The 17,302-nt window shown below is 36.9% G+C and overlaps 1 protein-coding gene across 1 annotated transcript in view; it reads left to right on the top strand.

Moving 5' to 3' along the window:
• The window catches only part of snd1 (staphylococcal nuclease and tudor domain containing 1), a 188,817-nt gene that overhangs the window by 49,819 nt on the left and 121,696 nt on the right, over positions 1-17,302 (top strand). The window contains exons 15-16 of the mRNA XM_023350655.1: positions 1,345-1,486; positions 12,622-12,731. Coding sequence (XP_023206423.1) covers positions 1,345-1,486; positions 12,622-12,731 — 252 coding nt within the window. The remainder of the gene's footprint in view (positions 1-1,344; positions 1,487-12,621; positions 12,732-17,302) is intronic.

The following is a 17,302-nucleotide window of genomic DNA, read 5'->3' as shown; positions in this document are numbered from 1 at the left end:
CTCATGCCTGGAGTAGGCTCACATTAAATTATTTTTTTAGCGTTTATGAATCTTCCTTTGCTACTGAAGCACTAGCGCTGCCTGAATACACGATTTAGCTCAGCTTGTAATTTTTGGCCCGAGTACACCAATAAGTTATGACTCACTCTTGCAGACAGAGATGGGAGCAGGAAGGGAGAGAATTATTTTTGATTGCATGAGGTTCCAGATGTGTCACTGAGAAGGAAGGCAGACTTCATTAGGCCATACTGTGATATAAAGATGTGTGGAAACGCAGGCTTTCACTTGGTCTTGTTCACCCTTTGCAATATGAGAGAAATTAATCTTAAAAGCCATATGACATAACTGTTTTTTTTTTTTTTAGAACTTGTCGCTGTCATTGACATTCTGTGAACAAAATTGAGAAAAACACAAAAATACATGGAAATGAAAGGGGCAGCCATGTAAGTGACGACCTAGTAACTTTTAATTGCCGTACTTCAGCTAATTCATTACAGTTTATACCCTCAATTAGGAATGCCAAAGTCCCCAGGTGGATTTGAGTTAATAAGGTGACTATTTGCAAGTCCAATCATGCTAGCACCATATTGATTGATTTGAACTCTTCATGTGGTATTTTTGCACAGTGACCACTTCAGGCAAAAAATTGTACTCAAAATGCATTCAGAGGATTTCTGCTTTGGTTCTGACCAACATTTTCACTGTTGTGCACAGACACACTTGGATAGGATTCTTGGCCTGCTTTGCATGAACATGATGTGCAGTGATTTTTGAAGTCTCACATTTGATGAAATGATCAGTCTGTTTTTCTTGTGAATGTTTGAATGGATTACACTATTGTAGCTGCCAAAACAGTCCACATCTTGTCACACCATTCAAAAATCTTTAACACTTTCCCTCTATGATCAAGAAAACTCTTCTTCATTTGGCTCAGGCACTGAGGAAAAAAAGTGTTTTGTTTGAAACTAATTGTAATGGCTCTACATGCAGGGTAATTTTTTTGTTGTTGTTGTTGGTGAGATCATTTAAATATATAAAATAATCCAAAGATATTCACAGATATTTCTTCCAAAAATGAAACACAAAAAATTAAGCAGACAAAATTAAAAATATGATAAAAAGGAAGCATTTTCCTTTCAAGGTATATTTTGTTGTGTAGTAGTTTAGCTGATGACTCCTTGTTACCTAGTATTTTTTTTAATCAAAAACAATTTTGAATTCACTTAACTTTTTCATAAAAAACAATGCAAACTCTACCATTTTTTTTATTAATTCTTTAAAGATTTCAAGACTTTGACTCTAAAATGCTGCTATTTGCCTTTTAATTCTCTTTCTTTCCTGCAGGAGACACAGAAAGCCAAGCAGTTCCTGCCTTTCCTGCAGAGAGCTGGCCGGTCAGAAGCTGTTGTCGAATATGTCTTCAGTGGATCTCGTCTTAAGCTGTACATGCCCAAAGAGACCTGTCTCATCACATTCCTTCTTGCTGGTAAGTTTACCTTTCTAATGTCAAAGTCCTTTTAATTATGCCATCTAAGTCAGTGGTACTAAGTCAATAGTCAGGTTTCCTAGCACCACAGTACTGACAAAACATTTGAAAACACCAATGTAGCAAGACTTTTTTCAGTATTTTTCCACTTAAAGGCAAAAATGGGGAAAGGACTTGTTCTATTTGAGGAATGTAGTTTCATTGTGGTTTACAATTTTACTCAGAAATGCATGTTCCCAAGGTGGATAGTGAAATTGGGTTTTTCCTTTTGAAATGAGGATCTCCCAGTATTCTAGTAGCAATGTTCCTGACTTGTGTTTTTGTGATAGCTGCAGTAATAAAACAGTTTATTTGCACTTCTAGCAACTTGTTACTTGGAAAACTATAAAATCTTCCACACAAAGGCAGTCATTTACAACCTATAGTTGTGAACATTTTTGAAGATGAGTTAGATACTTCTAGATTCATGTTTCTGCCTGCTGGCAAGTAGACACTGTCTAGATATTGTAATGCACTAGTTTACTGCACTTCTATTTGAGTATGTTGAAGCAAATGTACTCTTTCTGTAAACTACTCATCATTTTGACTCCTTATTAGCTCTTCATCAAAGTTTATTAGTTTCAAATTTACTTTGTAAATGGTTTATCCCCAATTTTTTTTTGGCTACCACTTGTCCACCAAAGTGCCAACCCTGGTATTTCTATAACAGGAAGAGACTCTTGGATGTAATTGTTCCGTCTAATGAAAGTTAATTCCTTATTCTCTTCATTTCTGGAGCAAGAATATCAACAAATGGCTATTTTGCTCTTAGACGGGTGCAAGACTAGTGAATAGCAAAGCATTAACTAGATGTTTTTACAGCAAGCGTAAACACATTTTTGTCCCAAGAGTTTTTGTTTTCTTAAACTTTAAGAAGGTCAAGCTGTGAAGACTCGATATGTTCCCAGAATATCAACGTGTACCTTTTGGCATTTCAGCAACAGTCAGTTTATTTCCCCTGCTACAGATAGTAATCGCTTGTCTTGTACCTCATAAACAGCAACTCGGGGGATATATGTTGAACTAAACAGAACTGCAACAGTAACGTATCTGATCAAATGTGGAAGAAACTTATAATCACAGGTGCACCTCTGAAGAATTCAAATATTATCGAAGCTGTCACATTAGACCCATCGAAATGCATTTCCACCCATAGAAATGTATGCACCTTATACTTGGATCGGTCATCTTTTACATGAGTTCCTGCATCAATGTGGTGTGGCATGGAACCTCCTGATTGCTTTAATGGTGACCTTCAGCTGGTTTGCAATGTAGGTTCCTCTCAAGACTCTGGTTGTTCCTGTTGCTAGTGGATCTTTTTCTGTCTGTAAAGTTGTTGCTCGACAAGCTGGCTGTTTAGACTCCTCATGGATATCACGAACAAGTAGCAGTGAAAAGTCTAACTTTTTAAAATTAATTTTAAAAATAAGTAGTCTAAATGGCTAATTTAAATATCTTAAGAAGCAGTCATTTAATATGGAAATTTCTGACCTTGTAATCCTGATTGAGCATAAAATCAAGAACTTAGTGATTACTCGTCATTATGATCCCATTACGCGGTTCTTGAGAGAGCAAAATGGAGAGTTCCATTGAGTGAATGGGATCCCATTGGTCACTATTGGTGTGCCTTTAATTTGAATGGGTGATAATTAATATAATCCATGATAATAGTCTCATTTTTTAAAAAACATTAGGAAGGACATTATCATTATACCATTTGATGAAGGTAGGAAACATTTCTCTAAAATCTGATTTTGTAGCCTGAAGAAAAGAACATAACAGTCCAATCAGGGAGCGTCCATTGCTTTTTTCTTTTTTTCTTTTCTTAAACACATTTTGTGAATGTCTCTGTTAACCTTGAAACCATGGCGGTAGACATAAATCTGATGGACTTGTTGAAAAACTGGGAAGGTTTTTTTAAAAAAAAAATAATTCAAAGTGATCAATTACAATGTGAGGATGGTACTGATGGAAAAAAACTAGTGCACAGCATTGACTCCACAATGTTGGTAAGACATCATGTTAAGATAGATTTTATATACACAATCACATTGTTGTTGGCAAATCTTAACTTCAACAACAGAACTGAAACCCCTGAATAGGTTAAATCAAGGTCGTCATTGGAAACTCTTTGTCTCCAGGAAATGACATAAGCTTTATATCTTAAATCAAATATACAACTTTGTTTTCTTTAAGATCTCTATTGATACCATTGATATTTCCAGTTGCTGCTGAAGCGATACATATTCTCGTTTTTTTTATCTCTTTCCCCTTCATCTTTTTGTTGTCAGTTTGAGATGAAACAGTATATCTTGTAGGCCACGGCCTCAATGTTTTTGTGCGTGACGTTTTTAGCTATATACTTGATTTTCTTGACGCAACTGATGTCAAACCCATACCACTACACATGAAATGAAGCCCATGGGGCAAAAGACACCCATCTGTCTGCGTCTAATCTCCCAGCTCTCTGTCTCTGACCACTTTCTTTTCCCTGTCAAAGTTATCTTTTCATGTTTTAGTCACCCATCTGTATTGGGGGTCGTGTGGAAAATGACACAAGCGATAAAACAGAGGCCCCAACACTGTTGTATTATCTGTCTAATGAAGGCCCCTACAAACCTCTGAACCTTTACCCTTTTAAGCTTTTTCATATTTCTAACAAGAAGTAAAATGTCTTGTTTTATGTTACAGCTAGTGTGAGTATTTTAAAAGTAGGCTCGCAATAACTGCATCAACGCTTATTTAAATAGAATTCGATGCACATTTTGAATTTACTGTGGTTTTCTGTAATACAAACTGACTCAAAATTGTGCTCTCTTACAGACTTGTTTAGTTAAGCCCCTCTGCAACAATGCTCTGTTTTTTGATCTTGTTGGTTGATGTGATTTCTTAAGCTGATCTGTTCCACCTTGGAACAAGAACAGTTCCAGCTCTTCTGTAAAAACCTCAAGTGAAGAACTTGAGTAAGCGAATGCAAACTTGGAGGGTTTTAGGAAGGAAGCTCATCATTACAATTCATTCATCTAATTTTAAAGTCAAATCATATTTATATATGATTTCTAAAAGCTGGGCCCCGTGGTCTGGGCGTTAAGTAAATAGTGATTGTGCACACAGAAAATATTCAAATGATCTTGCAGTTAAAACAAGCACTGCATTATTAATCTGTTTTATCATCTGTTTGAATAATTTATTCACTCTGGCCATATTTTTTTTTTTTTTATTGTTTAGCAATGTTGTGGGAAGCCATCCAAGAACCAACTGTTTACAGGAGCTCTGCAAAATAAATGATCCCAATACAGGAAGAGATGTAACATTCTAATTTAATTTCTAATAATACACCACAATTCTCACATTTAACATTTGCACTCCTTGAATTAAATCGACTGTTTTCTATTGTGCAGTTTGTGTCCCATGGTAACTGTTCTTATTAGACACTTTGTCAATGGGTTTCTCCATTTGCACACCTCAGAGCTCGAGTCTCTTCCTACCTTTCCAGTTTTCCCTGTTAGATCGAGTTGGTGCTATAAGGAGAAAGAAAATAGGGTCACAGAAACAAAGCACAGCAGCAAGCCCATAACTTCAAAAAAGACCGGAGGTATGCATCTGGAGTTCAAGGGTAGTTCCCCTTACTCACTTCCTACATCACCTTAGCTTTCTTCTTTTTACTTGCTGGCCTATACAGTGTCACTCCCAAAAGTACGTTTTCTAAAAGGTAAAAGAGTAATCCTGCGTGTTCATTTTTTTTGTCTTTGAAAAAGGAGGGCACCTATACAGAATGGATAGTAGTTAGTATCATAGCACTGTGGGTTTTAAAGCTTGATGAAAGAAGTTTTAGCGATTGGAAGGGCAAAGAGGATGAAGAGAAACATACCTATGGTAAATAGAAAGCAAAACAAAAAACACAATTTCTTTGTGAAGTATTTGACCATAAAGCCCTGCAGAGACTATAGGGAGACAAAGCAGTGAGGAGACTGTAAAAGTTTTATTGGCTTAAGTAGCTTTTACAGAGTTTCTCTTGCAGAGGGAGCAACAGCCATCACAGGTGAAAAGTACTTGAAAAGTTACTCAGACTTCATTATCTCTGTCAGGTAGATGGGACACTCATCACCCAGACACAGAGTTCATAATAATATCAGCAAAAAGCTTTAACCGTCTTTTATTTGTTGACACGTTAAAAATATGGACGTGAGTGCTCTGGTCAGATTTGGAAGAAAAAACAAAAACACTCCACATCACCCTGACCACATTGTCCTCACTCTACTGGTAGCATCATACTGTGGGGATGCTTTTCTTGCCACAGTCAAAATTTAGACTTGAATACAAGTTGAGTGGGGAAAAAAGTATACCCATTGGTGATCTCTGTATAATCAAACTGAGCCTGGGTTATTTTTCCACAACATCCAGTCTGTAGATCTAGAGAACTGGTTGAGAAATACTCCAAAAAGGCTGCAGATAAAATTTTCTTTTTTCTTGCTTACCTTGGGGGCTGCTGCCTCATCTTGATCTAACACAATAGACAGAGGTTTATAGACGTTACACAGCAACATGTCAAAAAGTTAGGGGTATGAAGGACATTCTTTTTTTTCCCTTTTTTTTGTAAATGTTCACCCAACAATTTATGCTTTGCTAAAGGATGTGTTATAAGGCTTACAGAAATGTTTCCTATCTTTATTGCCACCATAAGTGTAATTTAAGGCGTCTGTATTTTTCTAACACTAGAAATTTCAGGCCCTGGTTGCCTTGAAGTCTCGAGATGGATTCCTATAGTGGTGTAAAATTTACTGCACAATGAGCTACAGTATACATCAGCCTTTAGACAAATCAATAATCCACCATATTCTCTGTGTGCTTCCTTGAGATGAAGAAAAAGCTCTCAGAAGCACTGCAAACATGCCTACAACTAATATTTAACTTTAATAAATAACGGATTGAGGTTGCTGCACACGCTAAATGATTTATAGATTGTGCTGCATCAGTTTGCTACAGCGAAGGTGATATGAGATCCATACAGAGACAACAGGTTTTGCATTCGCTGTGTGTTTTAATGAATTGTTTTACTATGCCAGATCTTACAAATCCAGTGTTTAAGGGAAAAAAATCAAACCATTCTCGTTCCCCTCAGGAGATTGAATTGGGTGTTTGCCTTAGGCTTGTTGGAGACATTGGGGCCTTAAATTAGGGAGTCGTAGAGGGATGATGTTGGACCAAGAGAATGGATTGAGAGGATAAAAGCAAGAGGTCTGACCAAATCCTTGGATTTAGTTTTTCCCCTAACATCGTACTCTTTGTCTACTCTCTCCGTCTGCCCTCTTTACCCTTCACTCACTCTCCCCAAATATTCCCACCTACATTCTTCACCCATGGATGGACCTTTTTTCCTTGGCCTGTGTCCACTGAGGCAGCTGTGAAGAGGGAAATATTCAAATAGGGGATTGTCACCACGCAGTTGCATACTGCATAGGACAACAAAGATTAATGAGATGGAAATTTAAATGGAATGATGCTGTTATGGGTGATGGAGGGAGGAAAGATGAGGTTTAGATTTGAATCCGCACACATTTAGATACTTACACCCTCCTCGGGTTTGTAGTTTGCTTGTCACATTGCTAATTATATCCTGTTGACAGGCTGTCAAAAATCAAGACTTGGTAACTTAATAACATTAAAAAAAGACTCTAATGGCATTCATACTGAGCCGCCTCGATCCTGCAAGTATCAATTTATACCTGCAGACATGCCAAAAGCAAGAGCGCGAGCGTCTGGCGGGTTATGAGCACAAGCGTCAAAGGCTAATCAATATGCACATCATTAGCATAGGAATTTGCGACATGATGTATATTTGGATAAGCTTCACTGATGAGACAAATGCACAGTAGCAGCTTCTTCCCCGTTAGGGCAATTTCCATGAGATGAAGCTCATTATCTGGCTTGGATAATGGAGAAAGAGGCTACCTCAATCCAGTTTATTTTATGGTGGTTTAACTGAACACTGTCATTTATAAAATACAAGATAAATACCTCAAGTTAGCGCTTCTGAAATTCTACAGTTATAAACAGTGAAATTGTCCTTTGTTTGCACCATTTCTAAATGAATTGTTTGGTTGTCATTACAAAAGATAATAAGTAAATTACTATTAATTGATTTGAATCCAAAATATGCTAAGTTCGTAAAATGTGGTTGTTTTGTTTCACAGCAGAGTAGCCGATGACTTGAGCTGTAAGGTTTTCATTGTGTTCATCAAAGAGACTGCAAGGAGGAAAAAATTTCATGTGTCTGTTGCTTTTCACAAGAGACACTCTGTAGTGCTGACCTGAAGGTGAAAGTCTTAATAGTTTGTGTCCAGGATGTGTGGGGTCTGCAAAGATGTTAGTTGCTCTTTTTCTATGCCTAAACTTGTACAAGTCATTAGTTATAGCTACCTAGAACCAAGTTCACAGTTTAGACTTGGTGATAAACTTTTAGAATGTATATTTTTGAAAACCTTCAAAATTGTAATTTCCCGATTCATATCTTTTGATTCCACCCCCAGTCTAAACGAGTGTACAGCTTGAATACAGTGGTTTCCTTAAAAAGGTATTTCAAAGTGTAATATAATCATGTTTAAATACATCTTCTTAATCGAGGTGAAGTATATAAGGAAGTGCGTAACTGCGATACGTTTCTAAATATTGCGATGTATTACAAGTGCCCCCATTTTCCTGTCTCTTCTGTTTTTGATGTCCTTACCACTGTTTGTAAGTCTAGGACCTTTATTACTTATACATTGACGGAGTGCAAAATTTACACAGATATCACTTTAAAAAAAATAAAAAATCATTTTACCAAGCACTGCATCCAAGCAGTCATTTCTGATTGCTGTATTGCCCACATTAATATTGTGATGATTACAATGTGATATATTGCACAGTTTCAGTTCTGAGAAAAACAAATTAAATCAAAAAACAAACTTGTAATATATTCATAATGTGTGAAGTTAGGCCTAAAGATATTTCATGACTTGAATTCATAACCTACAATTGTATAAAGAACCATTTAGGCATGTGTTCGAGAGAATGCGGTTTAGCGACTTGACTTAGACTTGAAGAAATTACTTGTGAACATCTCTGGAACGTAGAACCAAATTAAACGTAATGCATTTTCTCAATGGGGTGACCCTTCAACTCTCTGTAGTAAAACTGCACACTTTTCAGATATGCCTTAAATCACACATACGCACTCCGAGATCAATGTCTTGCACATAAAATTCAGTGATTGATATGGTGGATTGACATGTGATCACCCTCTTCAGGCTAGCATGAGAAGCCGTGTTGTTCTCTGCGCAGTCTAACATCAGAACAATCACCGTACGTCTTGTTTGTCTCAGAGATCAGATAAGATGGATTTCCTGGAGTATGACCCAGATATTTATCTTGGTGTCAGGCCTGAGTTATGTATCTCAGTGGAGGTTAACGTCTGCTGTGCTAAGTGGCTCTCAGATTGACTTCAAATGCTGCAAGGAAGAGGGACTACAGTAAGTGTGGAGGAATTGCAGGAGTACAGTCGGGTGATGTAAAGAACTCTGCAGTGTGCATTTTATAAAGACGTCACATCTGTGATCATTGTATCAGTGCATGACCTATAATAACCCTTTTGCAGGGCTTTTTCCCTTTGGTATATTAAAGCTTTGTGGGCATGTTTTCTCCTCTTAAAGAGTTTTGACTTGGTTGAAAATGGTTGCTCCTGTGGGCCTGTAAACCCATGTAGTTTATAAGCTTTACAATGAAACTTCACTTCTTTGTGTATTACATTCATGAGTATTCTTTCCTGAGGATTATGCTCGGGGAAAAACACAATTCCACCCCTTATCATTGCTGCAGCCAACCCAAGCAGAAACTTTATATCTCCCTCCCTGCAATTACTTTATACACCAATTTTTGCAACCAGTGTGCAGTATTTTGCCTTTCTGTAGCCCTCCCTATCTTGTCTTTTTCATTTCCTTTATCCTGCATTCCTCATCTGTCTTTTTTTTTTATATGCACACAGTGTTATAGTCACTGAGTCCCATGTGTAAGGCCTGTCCTGGTAAACTTCTATAAATACTTTCAGATGATCTTGGCCATCAAGTGTGTCCTCCTCTTTCTCTATGGAACAAAAAAAATACTTCTTTTAACAGGTTTTATTTATGCATGGTTTCTACAGCCGGGTAAAAACAGCCTGTTTTTGTCAAATTTAAATTTAGATAATCAAAATATGCTAATATCAGACAAAGGTAACCTGATTAAATGCAAAATACAGGTTTAATGAAATCATAATTTAAGGAAAAGAGGCTAACCAAACCAAATTTGCTTAATGTGGAATTAGAATTAACCTCATTCGTAAGTCATGAATTCATTGCCAACAAAAAAAAAATCCATTCAGTTTCACCAGCCACACTTAGATCACTTAAATATAACCTATTTAACACAAAGAAGGCTAAACTATCTCAGAATACAACATACCTTGATATGAAAGACATTCAGTAACTTAGAAACAAAGTCTTTGACATTTATTGTTTTGTTAAGGGTTCGAAAGGAAACTCTTAAACTTTAGGATTCCAGCGAGAGCAATTACAAATGGAGGTAGACAGCCTACCCAATTTATTCCAAGAGTGATTATTCAAGAAGCTATCTAAGGTAACTGAGATCACCTCATTTGCCTTAGTTAAAGTCATCTAAATACCTCCTAATCATGTGCGTCATCACTATTTCACATATCCAAATAAATACCGCATAGCCAACCTCCTACCTCTTCAAAAACAATTACACTAACAAGATGAAAATAAAGGTTGGTTGTTTTCATCAGCACTTATTGAGCCCAATGAGCTTTACTTATTGAGCCCATAAGCAAAGTCTTACAAAAAATGACTAAACTTATCTTTTCAGCTCAAGTACAAACAATTTATGCAGTAGGGCATTAATCGAGAGCACAGAAGCAAGTCTAGCACTGTCTGGGAGTAGCCTAGTCAAAGTTCAGACTTAAATCCAGTTGAGATGATGTTACATGAGAAAATTCCTCCACAGAACTTTGAAACACCAGTAAATGGTGGTGCAAAAGCAGTTAATGACCTTGGAGCATTAACTTTTCACATAAGTATAATGTGGTTTGAATAACTTTCACCCTTGAAAAATGAAATCAACTGAATAAACTATTTGAATAAATTTTTTATAGTTGGGTTACGAAAGGTAACCAAAATACTTTGAGTTACTGTAGTCAAGTATGGAATACTTGACTACATTACTTGTAGTCAAGTATTTTAGTCAAGTATTTTACTGTACAGTAGTCTCAGTTGAAATCAGATCGGTTTCCTGTTTGTGTCCTTTTTACTACACAGCAGACTTGATGCAGATCTTCCTGTGTTGGAACAATTATCTTAAACTGGACTGAACAGTTTTCTTTCACTTTCCAGTGCAGCATGTCGCGTGGCCTCATTTTGCCTTTCCAGGGTCATTTTCCCTTTCCTGCCAGTGTGAATTCGCTGATATATTTTGCTCTTGTCCTTTTAAATGGGACAGGCATGGCCATGTAGGGAACAGAACGTACAAAATGAGATTAAAAAAGCCGGTGGCTTTTCCAATTCAGTTATATAATTACACCAGGAGCAGTGAGCTTGCTCAGTAGGTTAGCTGGGTGAATATTTTAGGGAAATACAATGAGCAAATCAGATTTTGACTTTCATAAAAGACATCAGTTTTCTCCTAAATGCTGTAAGAAAACTCACCAAGAAATATTTCTTTGAAATGTTACCTTTAAAACATAAATACATGTCCTCAGTTTCCCTGTGTCTCTATAGTAGCGTATAGAGATGTTTCTTTTGCAAGTACAACAGCCAAGATATAAACTCACCTGGTACACTATCACCTGATAGTGTCCTAGATTGTGATTGTAAGACTTTGCAGTAGCCACAAGGTTATTAAACCCCATTATAATGAAACACTGCATAGTCATTTCATGTATTATCTTAAAAATGAAATCAAAAGATAGATGACCACTCACAGTTCAAAGAAGACATAAACTTTTTAAAGAAGCCTAATACAAAGAAAATCTTAGCTGTGAAATCCAAATCCTGGGATTTTGCAGCAAGATAGCCACGCACACCAGTGAGTCATCAGAATGCCCTAACAAATCTGATTTTGCTTCTCTGTCATGTATATTTGCGAGTCTGTCCTGAGGCAATATATCTGTCATCCCAGAGAATCTCATTAAATTAAACCCCAAGTCAAATGGGAAAGAAAGACCCTAGGAGAGAGTGGTTGCTTTATTAGCAATATGCTGGAGGCTTTAACTCACAGCAGAGGCCATCATGAGATTACTCAACATTAAGCAGCTTCAACCTGCTTGTTGGTTTGTTGTGCTTAGCTGAAGCAATTAAGGTTTTTATTTTTATTTATTTATTCATGAATTCCAACAAATAAAATTGTGGGTAAACATGTAGATAGCTAAGTATTTAGGTGCACAGCTAAAAACATTATTCCTAATACTTAAAAAAAGTTATGGGGAAATAAGTCAATTGGCTCAAATACTTCTAAAAACTAACGTTTTCTTAAAGTGTGGTCTGCTTTTGCTTTGTTGGTTTGAACATCAAACCATTGGCATATCCCCGGCTGTGAAGCTAATCTTCTCTACATCATAACCTTTGAGATTTTCCAAGATGGCGGTTAGCATCTTTGCTAACAAGATTGATTCCTGTTGGTGATACAGAGTTGCCGTTTATAAAATTTTAAATCTCCCTCATGCATAATATTTGTTTAAAAACCAACCACATTATACTAACTCTTTCATTGAGTTAATTTAAATTTAAAAAAATATACAATTTATTTATTCAAACATGTGGATACAACTGGTTGGGCACGGTTGAAGTAGTCATTTATGTTTTAATGCAGTCTTGGAGTTTCGTCATCTTGGCCAGGACATTCTTGGTAATGAGATGTTAAATTTCTCCATAATTTTGACATTTCCTATAGAAATTATCTGATACACAGCCAAGTATACATTGCTAGTACTAAATGGTAACATGTAGGCAAGAAATGGGACAACTTTGCAGAATTTTTACTCAAACAACTTTGTCATGTTTGTATAGGTATCGAATGTCCACGTAGTTCCCGGAACATGCCTGGTGGGATGCAGATGGCCGAACCCTTCAGCGATGAAGCCATGCTGTTCACCAAAGAGCTGGTGCTACAAAGAGAGGTAAGTAAAGACTCACGACATCCCATGCTGTGGTTTTATCGTCTCCTGTCTTTTTTCTGCCCACGTCTTCCAAGTTCTTAACATTTGGACTTTTTGGCTCTTGCCTTGCTGTTCAGCACATATATTAGCATTAGCTGTAAGTTGCTGCAGTTTACTGTAGCAGTAAATTTAGTTTACTTTAAAGTCAACATTCCAAAATAGGGAAGCATTAATATAAACTCGTGTAAATGCTAACAACTATTCTGAATAGCAGAAAAAAGTGTGCTATAATGCTTGTAGCAGATTTTACTGCTTTCCATTCAAGCCAATTTAACATAATGGTAGGATTGGTTTAATGTATCAAAATGCTTTAGCTCTCTCAAACCTTGGATTTGTGTTTAAAAAAGAAACGGCATTGTGTGATGCAAGTAGTGTGTCTTTAAAAAAAAGCAACCATATTAATTATTCCTCTCAGGTGAAAATGCTTTTTCATATTAAAATGACATGTTTATCCTATTTTGTCAAGACAGTTTTTATAAAGATGGGACCACTGACTTTAATAAGCTGATTAAATTGTTTACTCCCAGTTGAACTTTATCGCAGCATTTATACACTGTACTTATCTCCCGAGTGATGTCAAATCTCATAAAAGTTCAGAAAAAGGTTTACACAATCTGTAAAAAAGGAAAAAAAAGAACCTCTCCCTCCCTTTGGATTATACACACACATACACATCCCATCCTTGCTTGCTTATTCCCTTTTGACAGAAAGCTCACCTGATACTGGATCGGTGCTCCTGGACTTTAAAAACTCCATCCAGTATGTGCCTATTCATTCACATGCTAATAGGTTTTTATAAGAAGCAGTGAACGGACTAAAGCTATGATGGAACTAGCTATAATCCCGCCACCACTTATCCAGGCCACACACATTTTCTCTTTTGCTCTTTTTTTCCACTCTTTCTTCATCCCTATCTCGTCTGAAAAGAGCTTTTCTGTGTGGGGTGGCTGACTCCACTGTCCTCTGCTGTTTAATTGTCATGGAAATGGAGTCTTAGCCAGTGGTCCAGGTGGAGCCATGTTAAAAATGATTTGTGTGGGGCAAGCTGACAACCTTTGCAAAATCCTTGAGTGGGAAATAATGGATGCAGAGACCAGGGGAATTTGATTGACAAGGATGCCCTATGAATTTGTTCAGAGGTGCTGATGGACTAGATATTGTTTTGAATTTTGGTTGTTTTTACAGATGTCAATCTACATAAATGCATGGTTTGTAGAACTGAAAAGACTTTCACTGAAGCTTTGTCCAATTTCATGCTTATTAGGGCAGAATGAAATGTCTTATTCACATGGCCAACTAAATTGTCAATACAAACATAAAAGAATAATCATAAAGCACACGTTTCAAAGCATTTTTCTAGACTTTTAATTTTGCCCCCGATTGTCATCCAGGAATTTTGTTCATGTTGGCAATCATTACGGTACTTCTTGCAGCTATTATAGGACTTTTAGTTACACTTTGACAGCACTTCAGAGATTAGTTTATTTGCTTCAAACCAATTAATGGAAACTAGATGAAAAAAATTCAGAAGTTTGCTTCAGTTTTCTGCTGCTCTTCTTCAAACTTGTTGTTGCTGATCCTAACTTCCAATAAAAGGCAGCATATGCCTTTTATTTAGGGAACTACAAGTCTAAAATTAGCATTACAACTTAATCTACACTTCTTTAAGAGTATTCAAATTCCTTGAACTTTCACAGTTTATCAAATGCATTGACACACTTCAGTGTTTTTTTTTTTACTTAATAAACCAGCACACCACATTCATTAGAATTGAATGTTGAAATGATACTTGAAATAAAAGTTATTTTTACAAATATAAGTCTATCTAATGGATATCTGAAAGCTGAATTCTTGGCACTCTTTGCAAAAATATCTCAACCTCAGAGCATCTGTGAACAACAATTTTCAGGTCTTGCCACAGATTCTCCATTGAATTTGGCTTGAACTTTCATTGAGCCATTCTGAAATATGAATTTGATCTGTGCCATTCCTGTGTAACTCTGGCTGTGTGTGTAGGAATGTTGCCCTGCATGGAAAGTGAACCTCCAGTTTCAAGTGTAAATCCCCCAGGGAACTAGTAGTTGTAATGTAACGAAATATGAGAGTTAAAGGAGTATGAATGGTTTCACAAGGCATAGTAAATAATTTAACACATCACCCAGCTGTACTGTCCCCGGTCGTTTCTGTACAGCTACAGATTCAATTAAACTGTTATTATGCACATAACCTTTTTTGTCCCCACACACACCCTCTCATACTTTGCCTTCCCTGACCAGTCATTCGTAGTGTCAGCAAGTTTTTCACAGGTAGGTGAGAGTTATCAAGCATGACCAAGCCATATAATGAGTCCTGAGCCCAGCGTGGGGGTTGATTGGCTGGCTGCACTGATCTGCTGTTTGAGCTTATACCAACACAAATACACTCTCAACAGGAATACAATCACCTACATGGATGCAGTAAGGCCTTTCCCTTGGTCTACCGACTTATTCTTTCGGAGTATGAAAAGAAGACCTGATGTTAACAAGGCTAGAATGACATGTGTGCAAAAACATGACATTCCATCTAACTGGAACATTCCCAAGCTCGTGTAATGTTCTACAGGATTGGGCAGCCTGAGATAGAGTTGGATTGAAGAGGTGAGAGGAAGTGCTGAGGCTCTAATGAGGCAAGTTAGTTGCAGCAGAATTGAAGTGATGATGAAAGATGTTGGAGGTAGAACACATCATTTTTTTATTCTTCATATTTTTTATCCAAGCAAATTCAGCTGAAAGACATTATCAAGGTGTACCACACTCCGGCATGAATTTGGATATTTGACTTGAGTAATGTGCAATCCCTGCTGTTGATCGTCTCTGAATAGCATCTGATTGCGGGAGCTTTCAAAGCTGCTCCTAAGGTGTCTCAGGTGAATAACATTTGATTTGACTTTTGGTGGCATAGTCATTTGCATTCATTAAATATTTTTCTCACTATTGCTTCTCAGCACTGTTTTGCACTTTCAAGCCCTTTGAGTTAGTAACTTGTTGACTCTGTTCTTTATTCGGGGTCTTCAGCCTTCTATATACAGATGCGGTTTATTGCTCTCTAATTAGTTGTTTGTCTTGTTCTTGTATCCTTTAGAAGCTAAGTTTGGATACAACCATAAAGTAATCTCTTCTGGTATATTGGGAAATACCCTTTTTATATTTTTTCCATCCGTAGTTTGCTTTCATGTGTCCATTTATGCAAAGCTTGTAATTTCTTTTGAGGCAAACATTCATGTTTAGTGTGGCATGCAGTAAACTGGGAAGCTTTGGTTTGTTGCCCCTGTATCTGTTCCATCACTTCCCCCTGATTATTACTCATTTCATTTGTTTCACTTTTAATTATTTTTACTTATTAAAAAATCACTTTAGTGTTTATCATCTCAGGCGTCTCACACCACCCCTCCCCTCCCTTATTTCCGCCTGCCTCTCCCTATTCCCGCTCCCTCTGTGCAGTTTTAATCTCTGACAGACACTGCTCCCGTTCCCAGCATGAAACCAAATCAGCGGCACACAATTCTGAGGGGTAAAAAAGAGAAAACGTCTGTAAACACCAATCCCCAGATATTCCCTTTTCTGTTTTGATGTTTTTCATTTAATTTCTCTCACATCCCACCTTCCATTGACAAAAAACCTCCATTCACTATCTCAGTCACCGACTCTCCGTGTTGATTTTTCTACATGCTTTTAGGTAGCAACTTCAAAAGCTCAAGCTAACCACAAGGGAACTGAGCACTGACATTTTGATTCAAACAGAGTCAGTAATATTAATGAAAGATATAAATTGGTAGAACAATATTTATACCTTTCTTACTGCCTCATTAAAATGCCGCTCATCTAACAGTGTCATTCAAGCTGAGATCACAGTGTGCTGCTGGCATTAAAGCAATGTGCCTCACCTAAAAGTTGGAAGCTATTTTTAAAATCCTGTGCAAGTTTCTGAATGTAAAATCTCTTTGTCTGTGGGAATCTGTGGAGCAGTTAATTTGCTTTTACATTTTCTGTACACACAGTTCAGGTCAAAAGTTCAAATGCACTCACCATAGCTCTGGATGTTATATTTGCTTTGGGATATTAATTAGAAATTTTAACACATCTTCAACTTAAACACAGGAGTTGCTAGAATACGTTAGAATTAACCAATCTATACAAGGTCAAAATTCTACCTGCAAGACTAAATATATGTACACACATTAACATATATGGTTATTGTCTTGGGGATCTATAAACTTCCAGATTAGTACTGGTTGATTATTTGATCTCACCTGTTAGTTTTTCTTTAATTGTTATATTTCATGGCAGAGATCCACATTTAACCACATTCACAGAAAATGTTTGTGTACCTTGGAGCAGAACTGTCCAAAAGCTAATAGCAAGTCTACTTTATCTATCCTGAAGCTAGTTTTGATTATCGTGCTGGAGCACTCAGCTGTGTCTAAGGTTGAACTTAGAAACTAAACAGAACTTAACTATTTCTTTAAGATGAAGACTTGAAGAATTTGATGATTG

This window comes from Xiphophorus maculatus, chromosome 17 (assembly GCF_002775205.1).
Source record: "Xiphophorus maculatus strain JP 163 A chromosome 17, X_maculatus-5.0-male, whole genome shotgun sequence".
Taxonomy (NCBI): Eukaryota; Metazoa; Chordata; class Actinopteri; order Cyprinodontiformes; family Poeciliidae; genus Xiphophorus; species Xiphophorus maculatus.
The sequence above is the reverse complement of the archived record's forward strand: the minus strand, read 5'-3'. Positions and strand labels throughout refer to the sequence as shown.